The sequence below is a fragment of the Ictidomys tridecemlineatus genome, chromosome 10, assembly GCF_052094955.1.
Source record: "Ictidomys tridecemlineatus isolate mIctTri1 chromosome 10, mIctTri1.hap1, whole genome shotgun sequence".
Lineage (NCBI taxonomy): Eukaryota > Metazoa > Chordata > Mammalia > Rodentia > Sciuridae > Ictidomys > Ictidomys tridecemlineatus.
Window position 1 is genome coordinate 85760906 of NC_135486.1, and position 21717 is coordinate 85782622.

General features: G+C 35.1%; 1 protein-coding gene across 1 annotated transcript in view; it reads left to right on the forward strand.

The window, feature by feature from the left end:
* Cubn (cubilin) overlaps positions 1 to 21717 on the forward strand; it is a 268053-nt gene that overhangs the window by 42568 nt on the left and 203768 nt on the right. Inside the window, exons 18-22 of the mRNA XM_078023361.1 lie at positions 8127 to 8268; positions 8494 to 8672; positions 10704 to 10869; positions 11177 to 11393; positions 14791 to 14921. Coding sequence (XP_077879487.1) covers positions 8127 to 8268; positions 8494 to 8672; positions 10704 to 10869; positions 11177 to 11393; positions 14791 to 14921 — 835 coding nt within the window. The remainder of the gene's footprint in view (positions 1 to 8126; positions 8269 to 8493; positions 8673 to 10703; positions 10870 to 11176; positions 11394 to 14790; positions 14922 to 21717) is intronic.

Consider the following 21717-nt stretch of genomic DNA (forward strand, 5'->3'; position numbering starts at 1 on the left):
AATGTGACCAGAAATTATTGATGAAACAATCTAAAAAATGCCTAAGAACTGGGAAATCAATGAAACCTCTCCTAAGTAATTACTGGGCTACAAAAGGAAATAAAACATGAAAGACTAGGCAGAAAATAACAAATAGGAAATGCTTTTTATCAAAACCCGTGAGACACGATGAAGCTCAACTCCCAGGTGACATCTTGAATTTAAGATTTAAAAGGAAAGAATAAAAAAATTTTAAGAAAGGGAGAAATACAGCAAGCTGAAATATGCTGAGGGTTTGCTTTCCTCCAAACCTTTTCTTCTACCACCTTCAACTTGCTTTCCTTGATCCTCTCCCCCATGATTCCCAGTTCACCTATCCAACACTCCCACCTCTACCTCCTGTCCTTCAGTGAATTTAGAGTCACAGAGAAACTCCTTTTGCTCTTTGTGAGGCATTGAAGCTCTTCAGCTGCAGCCATAGGGTTGGTAGAGGGAGAGCCAAGACTCTTGGTCTGCATGCACATACTTGTTTCCCTCAAGTAGACCTCCTGGTCAGAGTCTTGTAGCTGTGATTCACAAAATACTTCTAAGGATAATTATGGACATAAATGGCAGAGAAAGAATAGGGCCTCTGATAACCGAAGCTGGAATGTAACCACAGAAAGAATAGTCAGAATAGTATTGCTCTTTCTACTCAGTACATTTTGAAATGAACTTCTGTTCAGAGAAAAATCTTTCTAAAGAAGGCAGGAAGAAGGAGAAATGGAGAGTAGTTTAATAGTTTACATGCTTTTCTTTTGGAGTTTAGAAACATTTCATTAGTTTTTGAGCTCTGTTTTCAGCACAGTTTTTCCACAATTACTTGAACATCCTGATGCTTTTTGATGAAGTAATAAAATATGCTGTGTTAGTCAGCTTACAGTGCTATGACAAAATACCTGAGAAAAATCAACTTAAAGGGGGAAAGGTTAATTTTGACTCACAATTTTCAGTTCATAGTTGGCTGGTCCATTGTTTTTAGGTCCTTGTGAGGCAGTATATCATGGCAGAGATGTGTGCTGGGACAATGCTCACCTCCTGTTGTCCAGGAGGCAGAGAGAGAGAGGAAGGGGCTGGGGTCCCAATATCGCCTTCAAGTGTGTGCTTCCAATGACCTAACTTCCTTTCACTAGGCCCATCTCCTGAAGTTTCCACTGCCTTCCAAAAGGATGGGGACCAAACCTTTAATACATAGCCTTTGAGGGACGTTTAAGGTCCAAACGATGGCATATGCCATTACTCAAGTGAAATCCAGGAGAGACTGAGATGGAAGCGCCATCTAATTTTAGAGCTGGAGAGTTTGTGTAGAACAGTTTGCTGTATGTGAGAGAGCTGCACGCTTCTGTAGAAACCACAAACCCAGTGGGACAGGTGTGATATGGGGCAGTGAGGAAGAATACGAGGATATGGGGAGAGCAAGAATTGGGAGTGCTACCGATGAGCAGCCAAATAGAGAACATGGCCAATACTGCTGTGATATAAATGGAAAAAGTATTGTAAGGAAGAATCATAAAAGACTTTGACACTGGGTTACTAAAGGCAAGATATTAAACATCTTTAAGTCCCACTTTCCTCATCGGTAATAGGGATAGTAATTTTTCCCTCTTGAAAAGGTTTTTTTTTAAAAAAAAATTCATTAATTCATTTATTTATTCCATAAATAATAAATGTGGTTACCTACCTGTCCTCCAGTCCAGCCCTAAATGATCCTGCCACCAAAACTCCTCCCATGACCTGACCTTGTCCCCTGTCCCCCAAAAGTAACTAACTCCTCCCATGGCCTGGTTCTGCTAAGGCTGCCTATAAAGCCCAGAACCTCATGGTGGCCAGCACCCATTTTGCCCCCCAAAATGAGCCACAGCAGGTGTTCAACCGATTGAGTCTACCGCTGAGATATGAGAAGAGCTTGCTGATCCGAGGTCTTCTTCTCGATTCTCACTTCCATGATTTGTGTGCCATGTGCTTATAGGTGCTAGGCACTCTATTAGGGGGAGTTAGTATATAAAATAGACAGTAAATAAGCAAGCACACTTCCTTGAAACATGGCACATCCCATCATTTCATGGGCTTGATCGTGACATATCCTCATAATTTCAAGGATGAATAGTATTCTGTAGGAAAGAAACAGTACTGTGATAGAAAATAACAGGGCTACTGACTTTGGCCCTGCTGTGTGTGAATGGTTTGAGACAGCTGTCCTAAGGAGATTGCCCATTGACAAGGAGTCAACAATTCAAGGAGCCAAGAGCAAAAGGAGCCCAGGTAGATGAGTCAACACAGCCCTAGAGAAACAGTTCAGCTAAAACTTGACAACCCAAAAGAATTGAATATAAACTAGGGTGGCTGGAATCCCAAAAGAAAGGAAGAAAGAAACTAATTAGGCAGGAGCTGGATTCTGTGTGGCCTTTTATGTAGAGGTAAAGAGTTTGGATTATATTCTAAATGCACAGGGAGATGTCTAGAGTGTTCTTAGCATCGTGCTGATCATACAGTGAGTGGGCACTGGAAGTTAACCCGATGGTAATGACAGGAGAAGGGGAAGAGGAGAAGACAGGTTGGAGTCTGCAATCATGAGGGAAGACATTTGTAGGTAAAACTAGGTTAAATATTCTTGATTTTAGAAAATCAGCTTTAAAATATCAGATAAAGGCTGTTGATTGATAAAGGTATTAGGATGGACATGCTTCATGAGACATAAAATGCTTTAAAATTTGAACCACGGAACTATGAAACATACTAATAAATAACAAAGGATAATCATCAAAGAAAATAATTTTTACCTTTTGCATGTCATCTTTTATTCCTTACTTCTTATTCTTTCTTTAAAGTGAGAACACATCTCTCTCCTGCTCGCCCAGATCAACCCAAGAATAGTGTCTGAAATCAAGTCTTTACTTAGCTATGGGGTACGTCAGCCTGAAGCTCCATTTCCAGGCAGCCATGTGTTAAATGCTACCATATGGTAGGGTTCTGTTTTTGGCTTTTGGATGGACCAAACCTAGTGCCAGCATACTTGGTTTGCTTTGAATTAAAATTTAATACTTAAATGGATTTTAGAAATTGTAATATAAAAACAAAGCTAGATTCATATGCTCACAAACAAATAAACACATGCATTAAGATATGGCTTTGAGACCTGATCCATTCCAGATGTTAAAGCTTACTGCTTCCTGGGCTCTAGCTCTCACACTTAAAATGTTGTAAAAGTTGTGTTTCTTCAGCCTGGTTAACGTTAGCTCTCTGTACAGAAAATAGTTTCTTTATAAGAACTCATTATTTTTTAAAGTGTATACTTTCTTTTCAGGAATTAGTTCACCCTGTAAATGTAAAATTCCATCTAAAATATCATGTTAGCTATCTTGAATACCCCATAGATTAAAACTTCTTGGTCACGGGGTTTTGTATTGGAGTGGGGCTCAGGACCTGAATTATTTAGAGTTACTTGATGAAAGAAGAAATCAGTGAGAGATCTGAGCCTAATGCACAGAACCCTAGAATTTTGCATTGATTCCTGTCACTTCTTTGCAAGTGTGATTCATTAAAAAGAATGGACTTATTGTGATCCCTCTTCAAGTAATTGTGACATGACTTCATCTGATTTCTTAAGAAAAGCTCTTTGTTACTACAAACGAGCTTCAGATATTCTTCTTTCTCTAAGTTATCCTGAAATAAGAAACAATAACAAATTCCAGGGAAATCATAAAGGTTACCAAACAAAAAATTTCTGTGGCTTACAAATAAGGTTTTTGTTTTGCTCATGATAACATATTGGTTTTGAATCAGTTCTGCCCCAAATCTCTGCTGCTATTTCCTACATCTTGGGATCCAGGCTTTTGGTTTTATGAGAGGGAAAAGTAAAAGACATTCAGATCATGCAACAAGAGCCAAAGCCTCTACTTGGAAATTAGTATATTGCTTCTACATACATTCTGTTAGGCATAGCAATTCCTATGGGTAAGCTCAGTCAATGGGAAGGGTAAGTATTAATTCTCCATAGAGAGACATGGCAAGTCACATGGCAAAGAGCATAGATATTCAATCCTCTTATGTGAGGGAAGTGACTCATGATGAAAAAATAATGCAGTCTATCCTTCTTCACAAGTACAAAGGAAAAAGACAAGTTCACAAATCTTAGAATATTGAATGCAAGTGGTATTGCAAAAATATTTGGGTCACTTTAGAACATTTGATAAATTTTATTTCAATGTCTTTTTTGAAAGAGTGATGGTTAATGCATTGCCATGTCTGGGATCCAGGGAAAATATAGGTTTTTAGAGTTAATAAGAATTCAGAGAGAGAGAGAGAGAGAGAAGGAGAGAGATAGTGAAAATCAATTGTACCTTCTAGGTTTAGAGCCCTTGAGCCCTATAAGTTACTCTTAAAACATGTGGACTGCAGCTGCCTTTCTCCTTGCTAAAGTCCTTGAGTTTCATTAATCAGGTCCAAGGGGAATGATTCACTTAAGCTTGCACTGATGCTATTGGGCTGTTTTTCTTCCTTCTTGTCATCTTCTAATGGGTGAAATAGAAAAGAGAGACTATAATCTTAGAAAAAGCAAATAGAACCCGGGAGGATTAGAGAGCAGGAAGACATCTTTCTCTGTGTTTAATGCTTTCTGGTTTTCAGGAACTGTAGCATGTCTACATATCTAAAAAGGAAAAAAAAAAGAAAAATAAAAAAATTGGAACATCATCCTGTACCTTAAAATGAATGAATCAACAAGAATTATTCAAATCCCTATTTGCAAAGTTTATTGCTAGATGTTGAAGGGGACACAGAAGCCTTCCCTTCTCTCCGAGATTTTCTGTTTGGTTAGAGAGAAATTTAGTATCCTTTATTTCAATATGTGAAATTTGTGTTGCAGATGTTGTAAGAGCTTTCAGAAAAGAACTGGTATGAGCGTGAGTCAGTGGAGAGGCATGTGATTTTTTTAAAATGTCTGTCTCAATCATATGGCTGAGCCATAATTTATTTAGTCACCCACCTATTATTAGAACTTTAGAATAGTTTTAGTCATTGTCATTAGAGAGCATACTTTGATCTGTGTCTGGGTGCATCTGGGTCTGCATCTTGAATATTTTGGGGATAAAGTGTTAGGCCACTCAGGATACATATTGTCAAGTAAATCTTCCCAAACTTTATACTTCTACCAGTTAGGGTTGAGAGTAATGATGTCACAATATCCCCACCAGCTTGAATATGCTTTAAAAATCTGCCCTTTGCTACTCACTTAGCTAATTCCTACTTGGCCTTCAGTTCTCCTCTTGCAGTTTATTTCTGCTAAGATCTGTTCCATTAATCTGCTAGATGAGTTCAGAGTCTTTGGTTACGCCACTGGGTTTAGGTTTTAAGATCTTGTTGTCACCTTTTGCTATTCTGCAGTGAAATTCATTGATGATATAAGCTCATTACACACACTATAATTAAAAAATATACATTTTTAAGCACAAAATTGAGGAGAAATAAAACAACAAAATAAGAATCACATTTAGTTCAGTATGTGAAAATCTTGAGCAAGTTGTACTTGAAGACCAAATGAAGCAGTCAGCTGTTCGTATCCTAAATTGCCGTGAACACTGCAGAACAAATGTAGGCTGACAAGGCTGTGCGGGTTGGTAACTAATTTTTCTGAAACGGTGACCAACCTTTGGCAGGTTTCCTGGGAGAAAAAAATTCTTTTCGTTTATGCTCATTCTTCTGAAAAATTCAGCATGTATTAAAATTGGGTGAGGACATTTGTTTTTAATGTGTGAAACTATGCAACATTTTTATGCTTAATTACAAAACTTTCACCTATACCAATGTCACACAGGTCTTAGGAGGATCCTTAGGATTTTTAGGACCATCCTTGTGAATGACTGTCTTCCACATTTCTGGCTGGCTGGTGTCTTTGATCCTTCGCCACTAAATGCCAACAGTACCTAGCCATCATTGTGATAATAACGAAAGTTTTTAATAATGCCCTTACAAAAAAAATGCCCTTGCAAATTTTCCAAATGCCTAGTTTGGGTACATACTGAGAATCATTGGTCTAGTAATAATGCAGCAGCCTGCACTTTCCCAGATGTCACATTTATCAAAATGCTTTAAAAGAATAAGCTCTTGCCTGTTCCAAGTCCCTTGCCAGCAGTGACTGTATTTCACAGTGCTCTTGCCAGCACAGGTCTGGTACTCATTGATACCTTGATAATGTGAATTAATAAAGTAACATTTGGGTGGCTAGATCCTCCAGAATAATTTTATAGAACAGGAATAGTATGTATATCCATTGAATAATTTCTGATTATGATGATAAGCCTCCAGTGTTTTACCTTTGAAAATGGAGGCTGTAGCAGGAAGATCGTGAGTTCAAAGCCAGCCTCAGCAAAAGCGAGGTGCTAAGCAACTCAGTGAGACCCTGTCTCTAAATAAAATACAAAATAGGGCTGGCTGGGCATGTGGCTCAGTGGTTGAGTGCTCGTGAGTTCAATCCTTGGTACCACCTTCCCCCAAAAGAACTGTCAAGAATAACAACAGCTCTTCTTCTTTTTAAAATATATTTTTAGTTGTACATGGACTCAATACCTTTATTTTATTTATTTTTTATGTGGTGCTGATAATTGAACCAAGTGCCTCACATGTGCTAGGCAAGTGCTCTATCACTGAACCACAATCTCAGCCTGTAACAGCTTTTCTTTAGATAACTGGTACTAGGTATCTCACCAAGGAATTCACACTACTGTTTTATTTATTTGCTTCAACAACTGTTAGAGTTAGGCTTAGATGTAGTAACTAGCTCAAGGTTATTAAAAGAGGAAACTTGTAAATGATAGGGAGGATTTGAACCCAGGTTCATAGACAGGGTATGTTTTCACTGCACTATAAAAGTTGATTATTGACTTAAAACAGGTAGCTTTCACTGAATGAAGAAAAATTCTTGTCTAGATTTCTAAGAGTTTTGTCTTTAATCAATCAGGATGCTAACAAACTTTCTGGCTTCACTTTCAAAAAATGTCAAGAGTAACTACATATCTTCAGTAAGACAAAGAAGAGATTTTCCATGTGGTTTATGCCATTGGATGTATTGATGAAATTATATGTAATAATAAACATGTAAATTACTTTTATAATAATAATAATAAATCAATAATAATAAATTACTTTTATTCCCATACTTGATTTGGTGTATAATGCTAACAATGACTACAGATTCATTTTTCTATAATCATGTCTAAGATGTTTGTATCAATATGAGTTGGTGATATTAGTTCATAATTTTTTATTCTCTCTGATGGTATATGATAACAATTCAGAGGAAAAATACTTGGAACTTGGTTCTCATTTGAGGGCACCTTAGAACAAATTATACACAGGCATTAATTTGTTTCTTAAAAACTTAAAAGAACCTACCAAATAGTGCATAACATCTTCTGGGAGTTTTTCCTTTTTGGATGGGTGGACTAATTATTTGAAAATGTTTTTAATTTCATCCATGACTTATGTTTATTCAGATTTTATTTTTCTTCTTCTTGATATAATTTTAGTAATTATGTGTTTTTTTCTGGAAATAACTCATTTCAGACACTCACATATATGGACACAAAGTTATATTTGAAATATTTCTTAGAATCTATGTTTGTAGAATCTTTGTCATTTTAATTTTGTGTATTTATGCTTTCATTTTCTTTATTAGAGTTGCCCAAGATTTGTCTTTTGTATCCTTATTGCCCAACCGCCCTCAAAAACTGTTCTTCAACATACTTATGAATTCTGTATGTTTCTTTCTTTTTTTTTTTGATTATAGATCTGGTCAAAACATTTATATTCTGATAGCAGTAATTTTGTTTTTGTTGTTTGTGAGCCAGTCCAGACTTGTAGATTGATTTCCTCTTTGACACTGTGGAAATTATTAGGACATCTGCAAAATTCTTATGGATTTTTGTTGACTTTAAGATTTTTATCAATATGTAGAATCATGCTAAAAAGTGACCCACTGTTTTCAAATATAATATAAATACTATCTAAATTAGATTATTGTCCACTTTCAATCTATCATTATCTTATCTCTAAATAATGCCAAAGTAATTTTATTGATTAGGATTACAGTTCTATCTCACCTTTTTTTTTAGGTTCAAGATCATGATATCTTACTTGGAAAAGTCTGTAACAATGAAATCTCTCCCATTACATCCACTACTAACACTATCTGGATCAGGCTTATAATAGATGATTCCACCCAAAAGACTGGTTTCAGAGCTGTTTATCAAGTTGGTAAGGAAATTTCTACTTAATTTTAAGTGTATCATTTATTTGATTGTAACATTTTAGTTTCTTAAAATAATTTAGTCATTTTGTGTCCTCAAGTGGTGAGGAAAATATTCTCATAAAAAATGTAACATTCTGTTATCTCCTTAGGCATAATTAGGATTTACAATAAAATTGGGGCCAATAATTATTTATTTCTGATGAACAGTCCTATTATTTTTATATTTACAGCTTGTGGGGGTGAATTAACTGGAGAAGGAGTCATTCGCTCCCCTTATTATCCCAATGTATATCCTGGAGAAAGGACCTGTAGGTGGACCATACGCCAGCCCCAAAGCCAAGTTGTTCTTCTCCAGTTCACTAGCTTTGAAATTGGAAGTTCTGCCCACTGTGATACAGATTATGTTGAGGTAAGAAGAAACAAACCTTTGGATCTTTGTATTTCATTATATATTATTAAAAATACTATGTTATCCTCAAATCAGTTATATGTAATGGAAGTCATTTGTAGAGATCAATATCTCTTATGAACCCAGAAAAATCCTTAGCAAAAGGCTAGCTAACTGAATCTAGCTTATAAATAGGTTTATATGCCATGATTAAATGAGATTAATCCCAGAAGTATTGGTTGTTAATAACATCCTAGACTCAATGAATATAAAACATGTTATCAATAAAATAAAGGTCAAAAATACTTGATCATCTCAGTAGATTACAGAAAAAGTATTTGAAAAAATCTATACATTTTTATGATAACAACATTTAACAAACTAGGGGAAAAGGGGACTTCCTTAATTTTATAAATGGCATCTTTAAAACCCCACATATTTAATGATGAAACACTAAATATTTTGCCTCTTTATCCGTAAAAATTTTAGACTGTGTGTTCTCACCACTTCTGTCCAACATTATATGGAAATTTTTTCTTTCTTAAACAATTAAGCAAGGAAGAGAACATAAAATGCATCTTCAGTTTATATGTGGAGTATCACAAAGGATTCACACACTTAAAAAACTTAGAGAAAAAAAATTATCTTAAATGACATATAAAAATCAGTGTTTTTCTTTTGAGTTTTTAAATGCTTACAATCCACATATTTGAAATCCACGGAGCTTGTTGATTCCCAATTGTGATAATTATTGTTATTTTTATTTCAACAGCAGGTGAACAAGTTCTTACACAGTCCTCAGGAAGTAGACTTATTAGAAATTGGGTACAGTGGTTTACAGCAGTAAACCCAGTGTTGCAGGAGGCTGAGGCAGGAGGATTACAAGTCTGAGGCCAGCCTGAGCAACTTAGGAAGACCTTGTCTCAAAAACAAAAAACTAGAAAGGGATTGGGATATAGGTTAAAATGAATTATAGACCTAAACATGGGTTCTAAAACCATGAAACTCTTGGAAGAAAACATGGTAACATTTGTGACCTTGGATTAGGTGAAAACTTCTTAGCTATGACATGAAAGTTACAAATAACAAAAGAAATAATAAAGAAATTGGACTTCATCAAAATTAAAAACAATCTGGTTTTTTAAGTGAGCAAATGACATGAATAGACATTTATTCAAAGAAAATATGCACATGAACAAGTATGTGAAAAGATGTTCAGCATCATTAGTCCTCAGGGAAAATGCAAATAATCAAAACCACAGTGCAATCTCAGTTCATATTCTTTAGAATGGCTGTAATCAAGAACTCAGATAATAGCAAGTGTTGGAAAAGATTTGGAGAAATTGGAACGCTTACGATTTGCTGGTGGGAATGTAAAAGGATGCACCCACTTTGGAAAACAGTTGGTGGTTTCTCAAAAAGTTAAACATAAAGTTTCCATTTGATCCAGCAATTCCACTTTTAGTTTTATAGTCAATGTTAACAAAACATATTAATAAAAATGTGCATGTGAGTATGCCTACATTCATTATATCATATGCAAATGCCAAATAAAATAATTATTGATAATTTTAAAAGTATAAAAAAGCCCATCAACTGATGAATGGGTAAGTAAAATATTTTATATGTACATATATATGTACACACACATATACATACAATGTAATATTATATGGCATTAAAAAGAAATAAAGTAATGATGCCTACTACAATATGGGTAAGCTTTGAAAACATTACACTACATAAAAGAGTCTAGTCACAAAAGACCATATATCTTATGATTTCATTTGTTTGGAACGTCCAGAATAGACATTTTATAGGGACAGAGAGTAGGTTAGTGGCTGCCTGGGGCTCTAATGGCAGGAGAATAGAGAGTGACTGCTAATGGACGTGGAATTTCTCCTGGGGTAAATAAAATGTTCTAAAATTGATGATGTTTTCAAATTGATTTTAGTATGTTAATAAAAGGGTTTATAAAATAATTGTTCTTGAAGTTGTTTTCCAAAATAGACATCTAACAAAATAAACTGGGGTTTATCTGTTTTACTTTAGGTTGGTAGCAGCTCCATTTTGGGTTCTCCTGAAAATGAAAAGTACTGTGGCACCAACATAACTTCATTAATAACATCTGTGTACAATATTCTTTATGTCACATTTGTGAAAAGTTCTTCTACTGAAAATCATGGTTTCATGGCTAAGTTCAGTACTGAGGATTTGGGTAAGAGATTGTATCTTCTCTTTTGCTTACATTCAAATAATTAAACAATAGAAACAAATTGCACAAAAATGTCTACGCTGTAAAAAATATTTTAAAGTGCACTGATGGCAAAGAATATATTTTCAATCAACACATAACAATAGATATTTGGTATCTATTAACAAAAGAAAAAAGTTATCTTAAGTGGCATATAAGAAACGGCACTATTCTTTTGAGATTTTAAGAAGTTATGATCCATGTATATTTTTTTAAATCCATGGAGCCTGTTGGTTATCTGTTGTGATAATTTTTATTTTTATTTCAACAGCATGTGGACAAGTTCTTACACAGTCCACAGGAATCATTAAAAGTCCTGGTCATCCAAATATCTACCCCAGTGGTATCAACTGTACCTGGCATGTACGGGTTCAATCTGGAAAACGGATTCGTTTGGTGTTTGACAAGTTTTATCTAGAGTTTCATTACAATTGCTCAAAAGATTACCTGGAAGTTTATGACACTGGTTCTGAGACATTTCTTGGGAGGTGAGGTGTTTTTAATATTTTTTTTGGTTGAAGACAGACACAGTACTTTATTTATTTTTATGTGGTGCTGATGATCAAACACAGTGCATCACATATGCTAGGCAAATACTCTACTAACTAAGCTGCAACCCCAGCCCAAGGTGTTTTTCTTTTTTTTCATGCTAAACTTGGCAGCTTGCTTGTTTATTTTTAATTTTTGTTTTTTTGACTAAAGTATTTATTGTATTTATTTATTTATTACGGATTTTTTAAAAAAATAAATGACAGCAGAATGCATTACAATTCTTATTACACATATACAGCACAATTTTTCAAATCTCTGGTTGTATATAAAGTATGTTGACACCAATTCGTGTCTTCATACATGTACTTTGAATAATGATGTCTATCACATTCCACCATCATTTTTTTTATAGATTTTTGTTCAGAAAGGCACAAAATCAGTAATGCACGTACCACCATTTCCCATCTATTTTCTCTTATTTCTTTTTTAAATTGACAACATGTTTTTCTTTATTTTGTAGACCATGATATTTTGAAGTATATAATACATCTTACAGAATAGTTAATTCTATCCAATTAACTAACATACTACCTCACATATTTATCATTTTAACGGTGATAGCACAAAACATCCACTCTTTTCATGTTTGCCAAAGATATCAAGTACGATTGACTACGGTCACCCTGCTGTACAACAGATCCTTTGAAATTTAGTTCTCCTATAACTGTAATTGTGAATCTTTTCAACATCATCTCCCAACCCTTTCCCCCAATCACCTGAGCCTCCAGTCAGCACCATTATTATACTGTCTGCATCTATAAGATCACCTTTTTATAGATTCCACATATGAGTGATCTCATGTGGGATTTTTCTTTCTGTGCCTAGTTTCTTTAATGTCATACAATGTTCTCTGCAAGATCATCCCTGTTGTTCCAAGTAACTGAATTCCATTAATTTTTATGACTGAATGGTCTTCCATGGTGTGTGTGTGGTGGGGGTATCTATATTTACATTTTCATATCTATATATCTATATCACATTTTCTAATCATCTATTGATGGACCTTTGGGTTGATTCCATATCTTGGACCTTGTATAATGCTGCAATGAACATGAGAGGGTGGATATTTCTTCAACATACTGATTTTGCTTCCTTGAGCTATATACTTAGTAGGAGGATTGCTGGGTCATATGATAGTTCTAATTTTAATTTTTGAGGAACCTCTATATATTGATTTCCATAATGGCTGTATTAATTATTTTTTATTTTTAAAATATGTACCAATCCTTGTTATCCTTTTTTATAATAATCATTTAACAGATATGGTATGATATCTTATTGTGGTTTTTATTTGCATTGCTTTAATGAAGAGTGATAGTGAGCATTTTTTAATACACGTGTTGGCCATTTCTGTGGTTTTTTTTTAATAGTAATGTCTATTTATGGTTTTTTTGCCCCTTTTTTGATCAAGTCACTTGTGTTTTTGCTATTGAATTGTTCACATTCTTTATGTATTTTGGACATAAACTGCTTGTGAGATGTATAGTTTGCAGATATTATTTCACATTCCATAGGTTTTTCTCTTCACCCTGCTGTTTGTTTTTGCCATATGGAAGATTTATAGTTAATAGAACCCCACTGGTTTATTTATTTTTTGTTGCCTGTTCATTTAAGATCTTTTCCATGAAAATCCTGCCAAGACCAATGTTATAGAGAACTCCTCCATGTGTTCTTCTAGCAGTTCATACCTTACAATTAAGCTTTGAACCCTTTTTCAGTTAATTTTAATTTTCCTTTCATTATGAATCATACTTTGCTGCTTCTTTCTATCCCTGGAAATATTTGATAAAATGTTAGGCATTTTTAATTTTTATGTTTTTGGCTCTAGATATTATTATATTCCTATAAATGTCTAGGAATGCAGTTAAATTGCTTGAAAGCAGTTCAGTCCTTTTCAGTTTTGCTTTGTAACTCATTTGTTTCCTGTTGTTCATCATCACTTGATATCCAGTGTCTTGAGAGCCATCATTTTAAATATTTGCTCAGGTTTCAATTGTTTCAGGTGTAAAATTAAATCTAGCTGTTATTATTACATCCTCATTGGAAATGGAATTCTCCTGATTGCTTTGTTTCTTCATTTTGCATTTTCTTTTACTTATTTTTTTATTCTAAAACATTTGTTTCTCTATCCATTATTTTCTTAAGTTAATTTTTTTCTTCTGGTTTTATTCTCCCTTGTCATCTTTTGTTTCTTAACTTTTTAAACTTTTCTATTTTTCTTTTTTTGGGGGGGATGGATGGGTATTTATAACCACTGAAAAATACATAATTTTTGCTGAATGGCATAAACTAGAATGATCTTGCCCAAATTTAGTAGATATGGACATATAAATTAAGGATTTAATTAATTACCTACCTTTATTTTGATCAAGATGTTAAATCCTTTTAAACACTGAAATGGCATTATACACTAAATTCTTTTTAATTTCCCTCAGCAATTAATCCATCTCTTTCTCATATTCAACATTTCCCCTTACATTCATTTTCATAGTATTTTTTTCTCTGTCATTCTATTTGACTAATTTTGCCAAGTCTGTTTAGACTTGAGATTTCTATTTTACTTGCCTTTCCTTCTTACAGGTATTTCTCTGGCTAAAATCTCATGGCTTAATGTCTTTTATTATTTTGTCAATACTAGAAAATTTTGTTCTGAGTAAAACTGCTTTTGTTCAGCAGAAAGACAATATGGCTTTATAATCAAACCTTTTCCTCTCCACAGGCCCGCTGTTAAAGACAACAGATTCCACCTCTCTAGGATTACTATTCCAGGCACTGATCTAAGTGCTTTATGTACAGTATCTTAACCCATCATTTCCCAAGAATAACTCTATGAAGTAGGCACTATCATCACCTCCATTTTCAAGATGGAGAAACTGATGCAGAGAGATTGAGTGATTTGCCCAAAGTCATATTGCCTCTAAGTAACAGAGGTGACACTTGAGTCTGCACTCTAAGAATTGATGATATATGAGTTCCCTTCACTGTTTATATTTGTTACATTTCTATGAACAAGTTCATTAATATGCTAAATGGCAATCTAATGGAACTGTGCTTTCTAATTTCATCAAAATTCTAACACATGTCAAGTTACATAGCCAGACACACACCAAACCATTTCAGGGAAGTAATCAAGAATAGAAGGATCTTCCAAGTTTGCAAATTTTTTTTTTTTTTTTTTTTTGCCTGACATGTGTTTGCTTTTTAAGTTGGCTGGAGTTATATAAGAAAACTTATTATCATATTTACATGTCCCAATTTTTGGTCCATCATTTCAAATATACTAAATGTTTTAAAACCCATGTATCTTATCTGTTCTTTCTCCGTTTGGAATAGATTTTGTGGAAAATCCATCCCGCCTTCTCTCACCAGCAGTGACAACTCAATAATGTTGATATTTGTGGCTGACTCTGACCTCGCTTATGAAGGCTTTACAATAAAGTATGAAGCAATTGATGCATCAACAGGTAACAAGACACATTGTCTGCTTGGTCTCATTTACTGTGTTACAAAACGGTACTAATATCTAACACAAAGAATGCTTAGTCTCTAAATCTGGGTCACACCATGAAAGTCATAGTTAGAATAAAGTAGGTGACTTTAAACACCTTCCTTAAAAATAGAATCATGATCAGATAGGAGTATTACATCAGTATTAATACTCATGTTGTATTGTATCAATATTGATTTTCCTCGATATGAAATTTTCAAAATTTGATAATGGTACAGTGATTTTGTAAGGGAACTATTTTGTTCTTAGGAACAAAACACTGAAGATTTTTGAAGTAAAGACACAGTGTGTACAGATAACTCTGAAGTGGATCAAATGAATCAAAGAGAGAAAGGGCAAGAGAGAAAGCAAGAAGACAGAGAAAGAGAGACAGAGAGAGGGAAGGAGTTCATACAGTGGGGGCAAAATACAAATATATGGCAAATTTGAATAGAAGGAATATGGAAGCTTATGCAATCTTTCTGCAAGTTTAAAATTCCACCAAAATTAAAAGTTACCAATCAGACTGAAAACTTATTTTAAGAAGTTATGAAAAACAACAATAACACTGTAAAAATAAGAGACTGCTGCATGGAATTTTGGATAAGGGAAGGGGTGTTTTCTTGTCAAAATATACATTTTTAAATTTAACCTAATGAAATTGATGTTCTTTTTAATTTTTCCTTTTAAAAGGAAATATTGTATTTTTCCTATTACTTAGTTCTTCTCATTATTTTGCTCCTTGCAAATGTATCCTAGGAAACAAATACCTGCAGGCAGAGTCTTTGAGATGACATGTATCAAGGATGCTGCCTGTCCCAAGAGTCTGTGAGGTTTATGAGGGTGTCATGTTCCACAGGCTCGTTTCCCCACCTGAGATTGTATGTTTTCAGAAGTCTGGGCTTTCTTATGCATTAGGTGCATTTGGTGACTGTGCTCACTAAACATTTCACGACCTCTGAATTGCCCCAGAAGCATAGTACTATTCACTGAGAGAGAACTGGATCATTGCTGGTGCCTGCATATGTTCCTCCAGGGACCCCAGGTGTTCCTTTTTTAAAGCTCTTACTCCCCACAGGAAATAAATAAAAAGGAAAAAAAATCTCCTGCTCAGAAACTCTACTCAATTTCTCATTTATTTCTCCTGCAGAGGGTCTGGTTACTATTCTTCATTCATTCCAAGCAAATTGTTATTCTCTGCAGTGCTTCACATTCTGTGTTTTGGAAGCATGACTTTAGGTTTCTCCAGAATCCTGAGTGCAAGAGAAACATATAGTTTTATCTCGAGTGGAACCTTCTGTGGGAAACAGTTCATTTTTCATCCCAAGCACATGGGGAATGAGGTCCCGGGATTCATATTAGGTTTTGGTGTGCAGTTGACATATGCACTGGACTTTGTTCAGGTGGTTAACATCCAAAGACCAAAATCAGTTTCTCAGGAAATGATAGTGTGCACACAATTTTCCATACTTCATAGTTTTATCTGTCTCATATGTTTGGCTCCAAACCACACTGAATATTAGATTTGGAGTAAGTCACTTGAACTCTCTGGGCTACAGTTTTCTCATCTGTGTAATTAAAGGACTGGATTTGATGATCTTTGAAATGTCTTCTGGTTCTAATCATCTATGAGCATAATTTCAATTTGCTGCATGAATAAACTGGCAGTGTATTAGATAACATGTAATTCAGGCTGGGCCTCCTGAAAATATCATAGAAATCTTTGGGATAATATACAAAGTAAGACATAGCTCTATAATGACTCCAACAACTCTTTGTTAATTCTACATTAGCTTGTAAGGCTGTGTTTATTGCAGAAACAATCAAGAGCAGTTGAAATAATATGGTGAGGAAGATATTAAAGTTAAATATTAATAAGTAAAAGTAACTAAAATTAAATCAAGGATTGGGGGAATAATGCTGAGTGGTAGAACACTTGCCTAGCATGCATAAAGCCCTGGGTTCAATCCCGAGCACTGCCAAAGTTTAAAAAAAAAAAAAGTAAATTGAAAAAAAGGAAAGAAGTAAGCTGGACAGGAAAGAAAACTTAGCTGTCTAGTGTGTGTTTAGCATGCAGGAAGCCCTGGGTTCAATCCCCAGCACCCACTCAAAACTTAAAGTGAGCGGGCAGAAGAAAAAGCAAAGGATAAAAAGAAGAGACTATCCTAACAACTGCAGAGATGCTCTACCCTGCTTCCCTGTGTACTGGCCACTACTTTAGCCTCTGTGTGGTCCAGACAGGGCTGAAATCACAGACATGGGAGTACATACTTTCTGTCCCTTGGCTTAGCCTGGTTGGTCACTATGTGCCTTGTCTTTTGCTGAATGAACTCATAAGTCTAACACCGTCAAATCATTCTAAATAGCATTCTGATCTATGATTGGATCCAGGAAGCCATATGGCATCTTCACTTTATAATTCTGGAAACTTTTACAGTTTTCCATAGGTCAAGAAGTGAGCTCACATGAATTACTGAGGGTGCTCTTGCACTACTTCTCAGGGAAGGATTGGCTCAGGGGTCCAAAGGAGGAGTTAAACTGGTTGCAGCCAAGCAGAGGGCTAGCCCTCCCAGGCAGGCAGAGTCAGGGTGCGTGAGATGCTGATTTGAAAACTCAGAGGTGTTAGGACTCTTTCTTTTCAGTTATCTTTTGGGGGACTATTTTCTACAGAATAAAAATAGTGTCAGAGAGAAGAAGAGCATCAGTGAAAGCTCAGTTGTGGGACCTTACCCTGTTTTATTGCTCTAGCAGAAGTTATTTCCAGAGCCATAATAATGACTTTGGTTGCTGATTTCTAGTTCTTCAGCACAACCTCTGTGCATTTGCCTGCTGACACTGTTACTGTCTTCATCTGATAAAGGTGAATTTTCCTGATTTAAATCCAGTTCTTTTCTCATCTGTAGTTCATGCCATGTGGCTATGATGTCAGCCCTCAGGTATGTGTTTGGGAGGAAAGAGATGGCTTCTTGTGGTTACTTTGACTCCCTCCCTCTGCACTCTGTTACTGCCTTCATCCAGATGTTCCTGGGGAAACAGGAATGAAAGAAGTGACAAGTAAAATATTACTGGATAGCAACTCATAAGAAGTTCTTAGTAAGTGATTAGGAGATGAGGTTTTCAGTGCTTGATGACTGAAAGCACAAAACACTTGAATCCCAAGAGAATATAATTAGTTAAATTTGCCAATTTAATTTGAAATTTTATATTCTATTCAAATCTATTGCATATACATAAATAGATAATCCTACCAATAGGGTACTTTAAAAGTATAAACAAGAGCAGAGACATCTAATTAATTCATTTTCAACTTTTATATTAGATTAAAAACTTATATAGCATTGAATCCATTGTTTTTTCACACTGTAAATTCATGACTCATTCATGACTGCATTTATTCAAAGTATGGAGTAGAATTGAAAATAGCATGAAGGTATCAGAGTTATCACACAAAGTTAGGTATCACTTCATGAAATTTGTTTGTAGTATGTCTGTGTGAACATGATGGATACAAATATCATTTTTTATGGTATCAAGGAAGCTCAAAACACAGATCTCAACCAAGTAATTTTTTTCCTTATCTCTCTCACTCTCTCTCTTTCCCCTTCCTCCACACCTCTCATGCATGTGTGTGGTACTGAGGATCAAACCCAAGGTCTTTCACCTGCCAGGCAAGCACTCTACCACTAAGCTACATCTTTAGACCTAGTCCAAATACATTTTAAATGAAGAAGAAAGAAGTTAGAATGTTGAATTTTTCTTCACAAGAATACATGGCTAGTTGGTTTAGGAGCCAAACTAAACAATCAAGTCTCAACATGTAATCCATGTCTTCTGCCAAGTGTCTTGACTTGCTCTTGGAAATTACCTAGATGAACTGCACCTGGTGCAATTGGTAACATTCATTTCAGGGCTACAGTGTAACTGTGGTGAACTTCTCATATTTTCTGCAAAGAGAAATGACCAAGAATGATCAAAAACACCTTGATATAGGGTAAAAGTGAGCCCTACAGGGCCTTCCCAACTTCTTCATCCCCAGCCCAAAGACACCTCCCCCCCCTCCCGTGATATACATACACTGGGGTTTAGTGCTATTTTTTCACCAGTCATCCTGGAATAAGCCCCCAGAAGACATTTAGGAGTAGGAAGTTAAGAAATGATAAATTAGAGGGCTAGAAAGGTTTATTTAGAAGAAATGCATAGAGAGAATTATTCTACTTTAAACTACAATCTTGTAAGGATTCATAAGAAACTTGGGGAGGATGGAAGTGCATTATTACAACTTCGAGTATCAGGGTTTCACCCAGAAATTTTGATTAAGATAGAGATGACTAGGGTAGATTTTTTTTGCTCAGAAATTCAAGTGGAGCTCATGAAGTTTGTCTTTATACTTCATTAAAGACCCTGAAAGTCAAGTCTTAGAGTGTAAATCTCTGTAAAATCCTAAGAGAAAATGGCAAATGGCACTAGTAGGAAGTGCTGTTCATGATACCGTGAAAGGAAGCCTTGAGGGGAAGTCAGGTCTCCATATCCAGCTTGATATTAATGTGGACTGCTCTGGGCAAATCATAATCCTCTCCTATTCTTTCTACCTTGAATTCTGAATTTTCTGCTTAGATACTTGGATATCTTTCTTCTGGAAAGGAATTTTAATAAGTCTATTTGTCTCCAAAAGATTCACTTTCTAATTGGTTAGTGTTTTCTTGTATTACGGCACATACAGCTATCCTAGCTCTTCCCAGATTGGTTCATTTATCTTATCTAATTTGTTAAATTTCTTGGCCCTTTGAATAAAAATGGTGAACAGAATGTCGATTTGTGACATTTCTAGTCCCCCTACTTGTCTTCATTCCCAAGTTGACATTTCCTCTCTAAAGTAACCTGGATTCATTAAAGAGCACAGGATTTGGAAATCGAGGACTTGAATTCAAATTTTATCTTGGCCATGTCTAAGTGATTTCCAAAGCATAATCTCTAGGGATCTCAGATCCCTCATCCACAGCTCTTTAAAAATGGAGATGATAGAGCCTGGCTGTTTTGCAAAATCGGTGAAAATAAAAAGAAGAAAAATGTGATGAAATTCAATGTTAAAATGATATTATAGCTATAAAGGACTACCCTGACTTTGGCAGATTTAAAATATAATTACTCATGTCCAAGCACAATTTTGTAGCAGCTACTTTGCTGTGAAGGAAAAGAAAAAAGCAACAACTGTGACCATCTAGCAGCAAACTGTAGAAAATGTTAGACTTAAGTTAGGAAGGCCTCATCTTTCTAAGGAAGAAATTGAACCTGTAATTATATCTTCCCTGGAGTCTTTGCTTTAAGGAATGTTAAACTAAACATGGCAATAAAAACCCATGATGGTTCCTTGGGTTGGCTGTTTATTTCCCACATATCTGGAAAATCTGAGCCATATGGATTCATTCAGAAACAAAAAGTCTCATAAGTGATTTTAGAAATCATGTTTATAGATGGTTTCTTTCTTTCTTTCTTTTTTTTTTTTTTAGTGTGGGGGACAGGTACTAGGAATTGAACTCAGGGGCACTCAGGCACTGAGCTATCCCTATTTTGTGTGTGTGTGTGTGTGTGTGTGTGTGTGTGTGTGTGTGTGTGTGTGCGTGCATGTATTTTATTTAGAGACAGGGTCTAAGCTGATGCTGGCTTTGAACTTGGGATCCTCTTGCCTCAGGCTCCTGAGCTGCTGGGATTACAGGCATGCACCACTGTGCCTGGCTCCATAATGTGATTAGACAATCGCATAAATTATCCCAATTAGGGGAGCTGGTATACTACTTACCCCAGATCTACAGTCTGTGTATGCAATGCACTTCCACAGGATGGGTGCCTCCTATTCCTGTGGTCTAATCTTTTGGGGCTGACCTGTTTCCATTGACCTCATGCTTAATGCTATGCAAGAATTTATTTGAAAATGCTTAGCGAAGGCAAAGGAACATTATCACTTTTTAGAAAAACTTAGTTTTGTGATTTTATAATGATACACAAGGGACATTTACATATTTCACTTCTTAATTCTTTTTAAAAGTTGATCAGAGGGAAAAATTTGGGAGTTCTGCCAACAATTGTTTTTGATCTTCAGAAACAGGCTTTTCCATTACTCCCGTTGATACAGGGGCTGGAAGAATTGTACTTTTCTTCTTCATTTCTTTGTCAGTTTTCTTAGACCATAATAACAGGTCAACTGCTTTTGGATGTGAATTTTCCTTTAGCAACATAAGATAAAATAGTGAGCACTGACGTATTTTTATGTTTGCATTTTAGATTGATGTAAAAAACACCATGACAACATGAATATCCTTTTATGGGAACACACTCAAACTTAATTATTTGTTACAAATTAATTATCTTGTTGCAAAGCACAAGAAGAAACTAAAGCTTAGCAGTACTGTTTTTCAGTATTATTATCATTATTTTACAAGGTGGTGTTTTTTTTTTTTTTTTTTTTGGAGGTGCTAGGGATCAAACTTTAGGGTCTTACACGTCCTCTAGGTAAGTATTGAGCTTTAAGATTATTTTAGAAAGAGCCATTTTACTGTTTAGAGAAGAAAATTAAGCTACTTTATAGATTTCAATTTCAGGTAAGAGAAGCTTCTAACTTTTCAAGGAATAGTACAGACAACTATTGTTTTTCTCTCTAAAAATCATACATTTGAGTCTCATAAAACTTCAGTATAATTTTAACATTATTAAATAGTCTAATATTTAATATTGACAATAGAGGTCTCTTCAAAATGAATATTTTTTATTTTAATTTT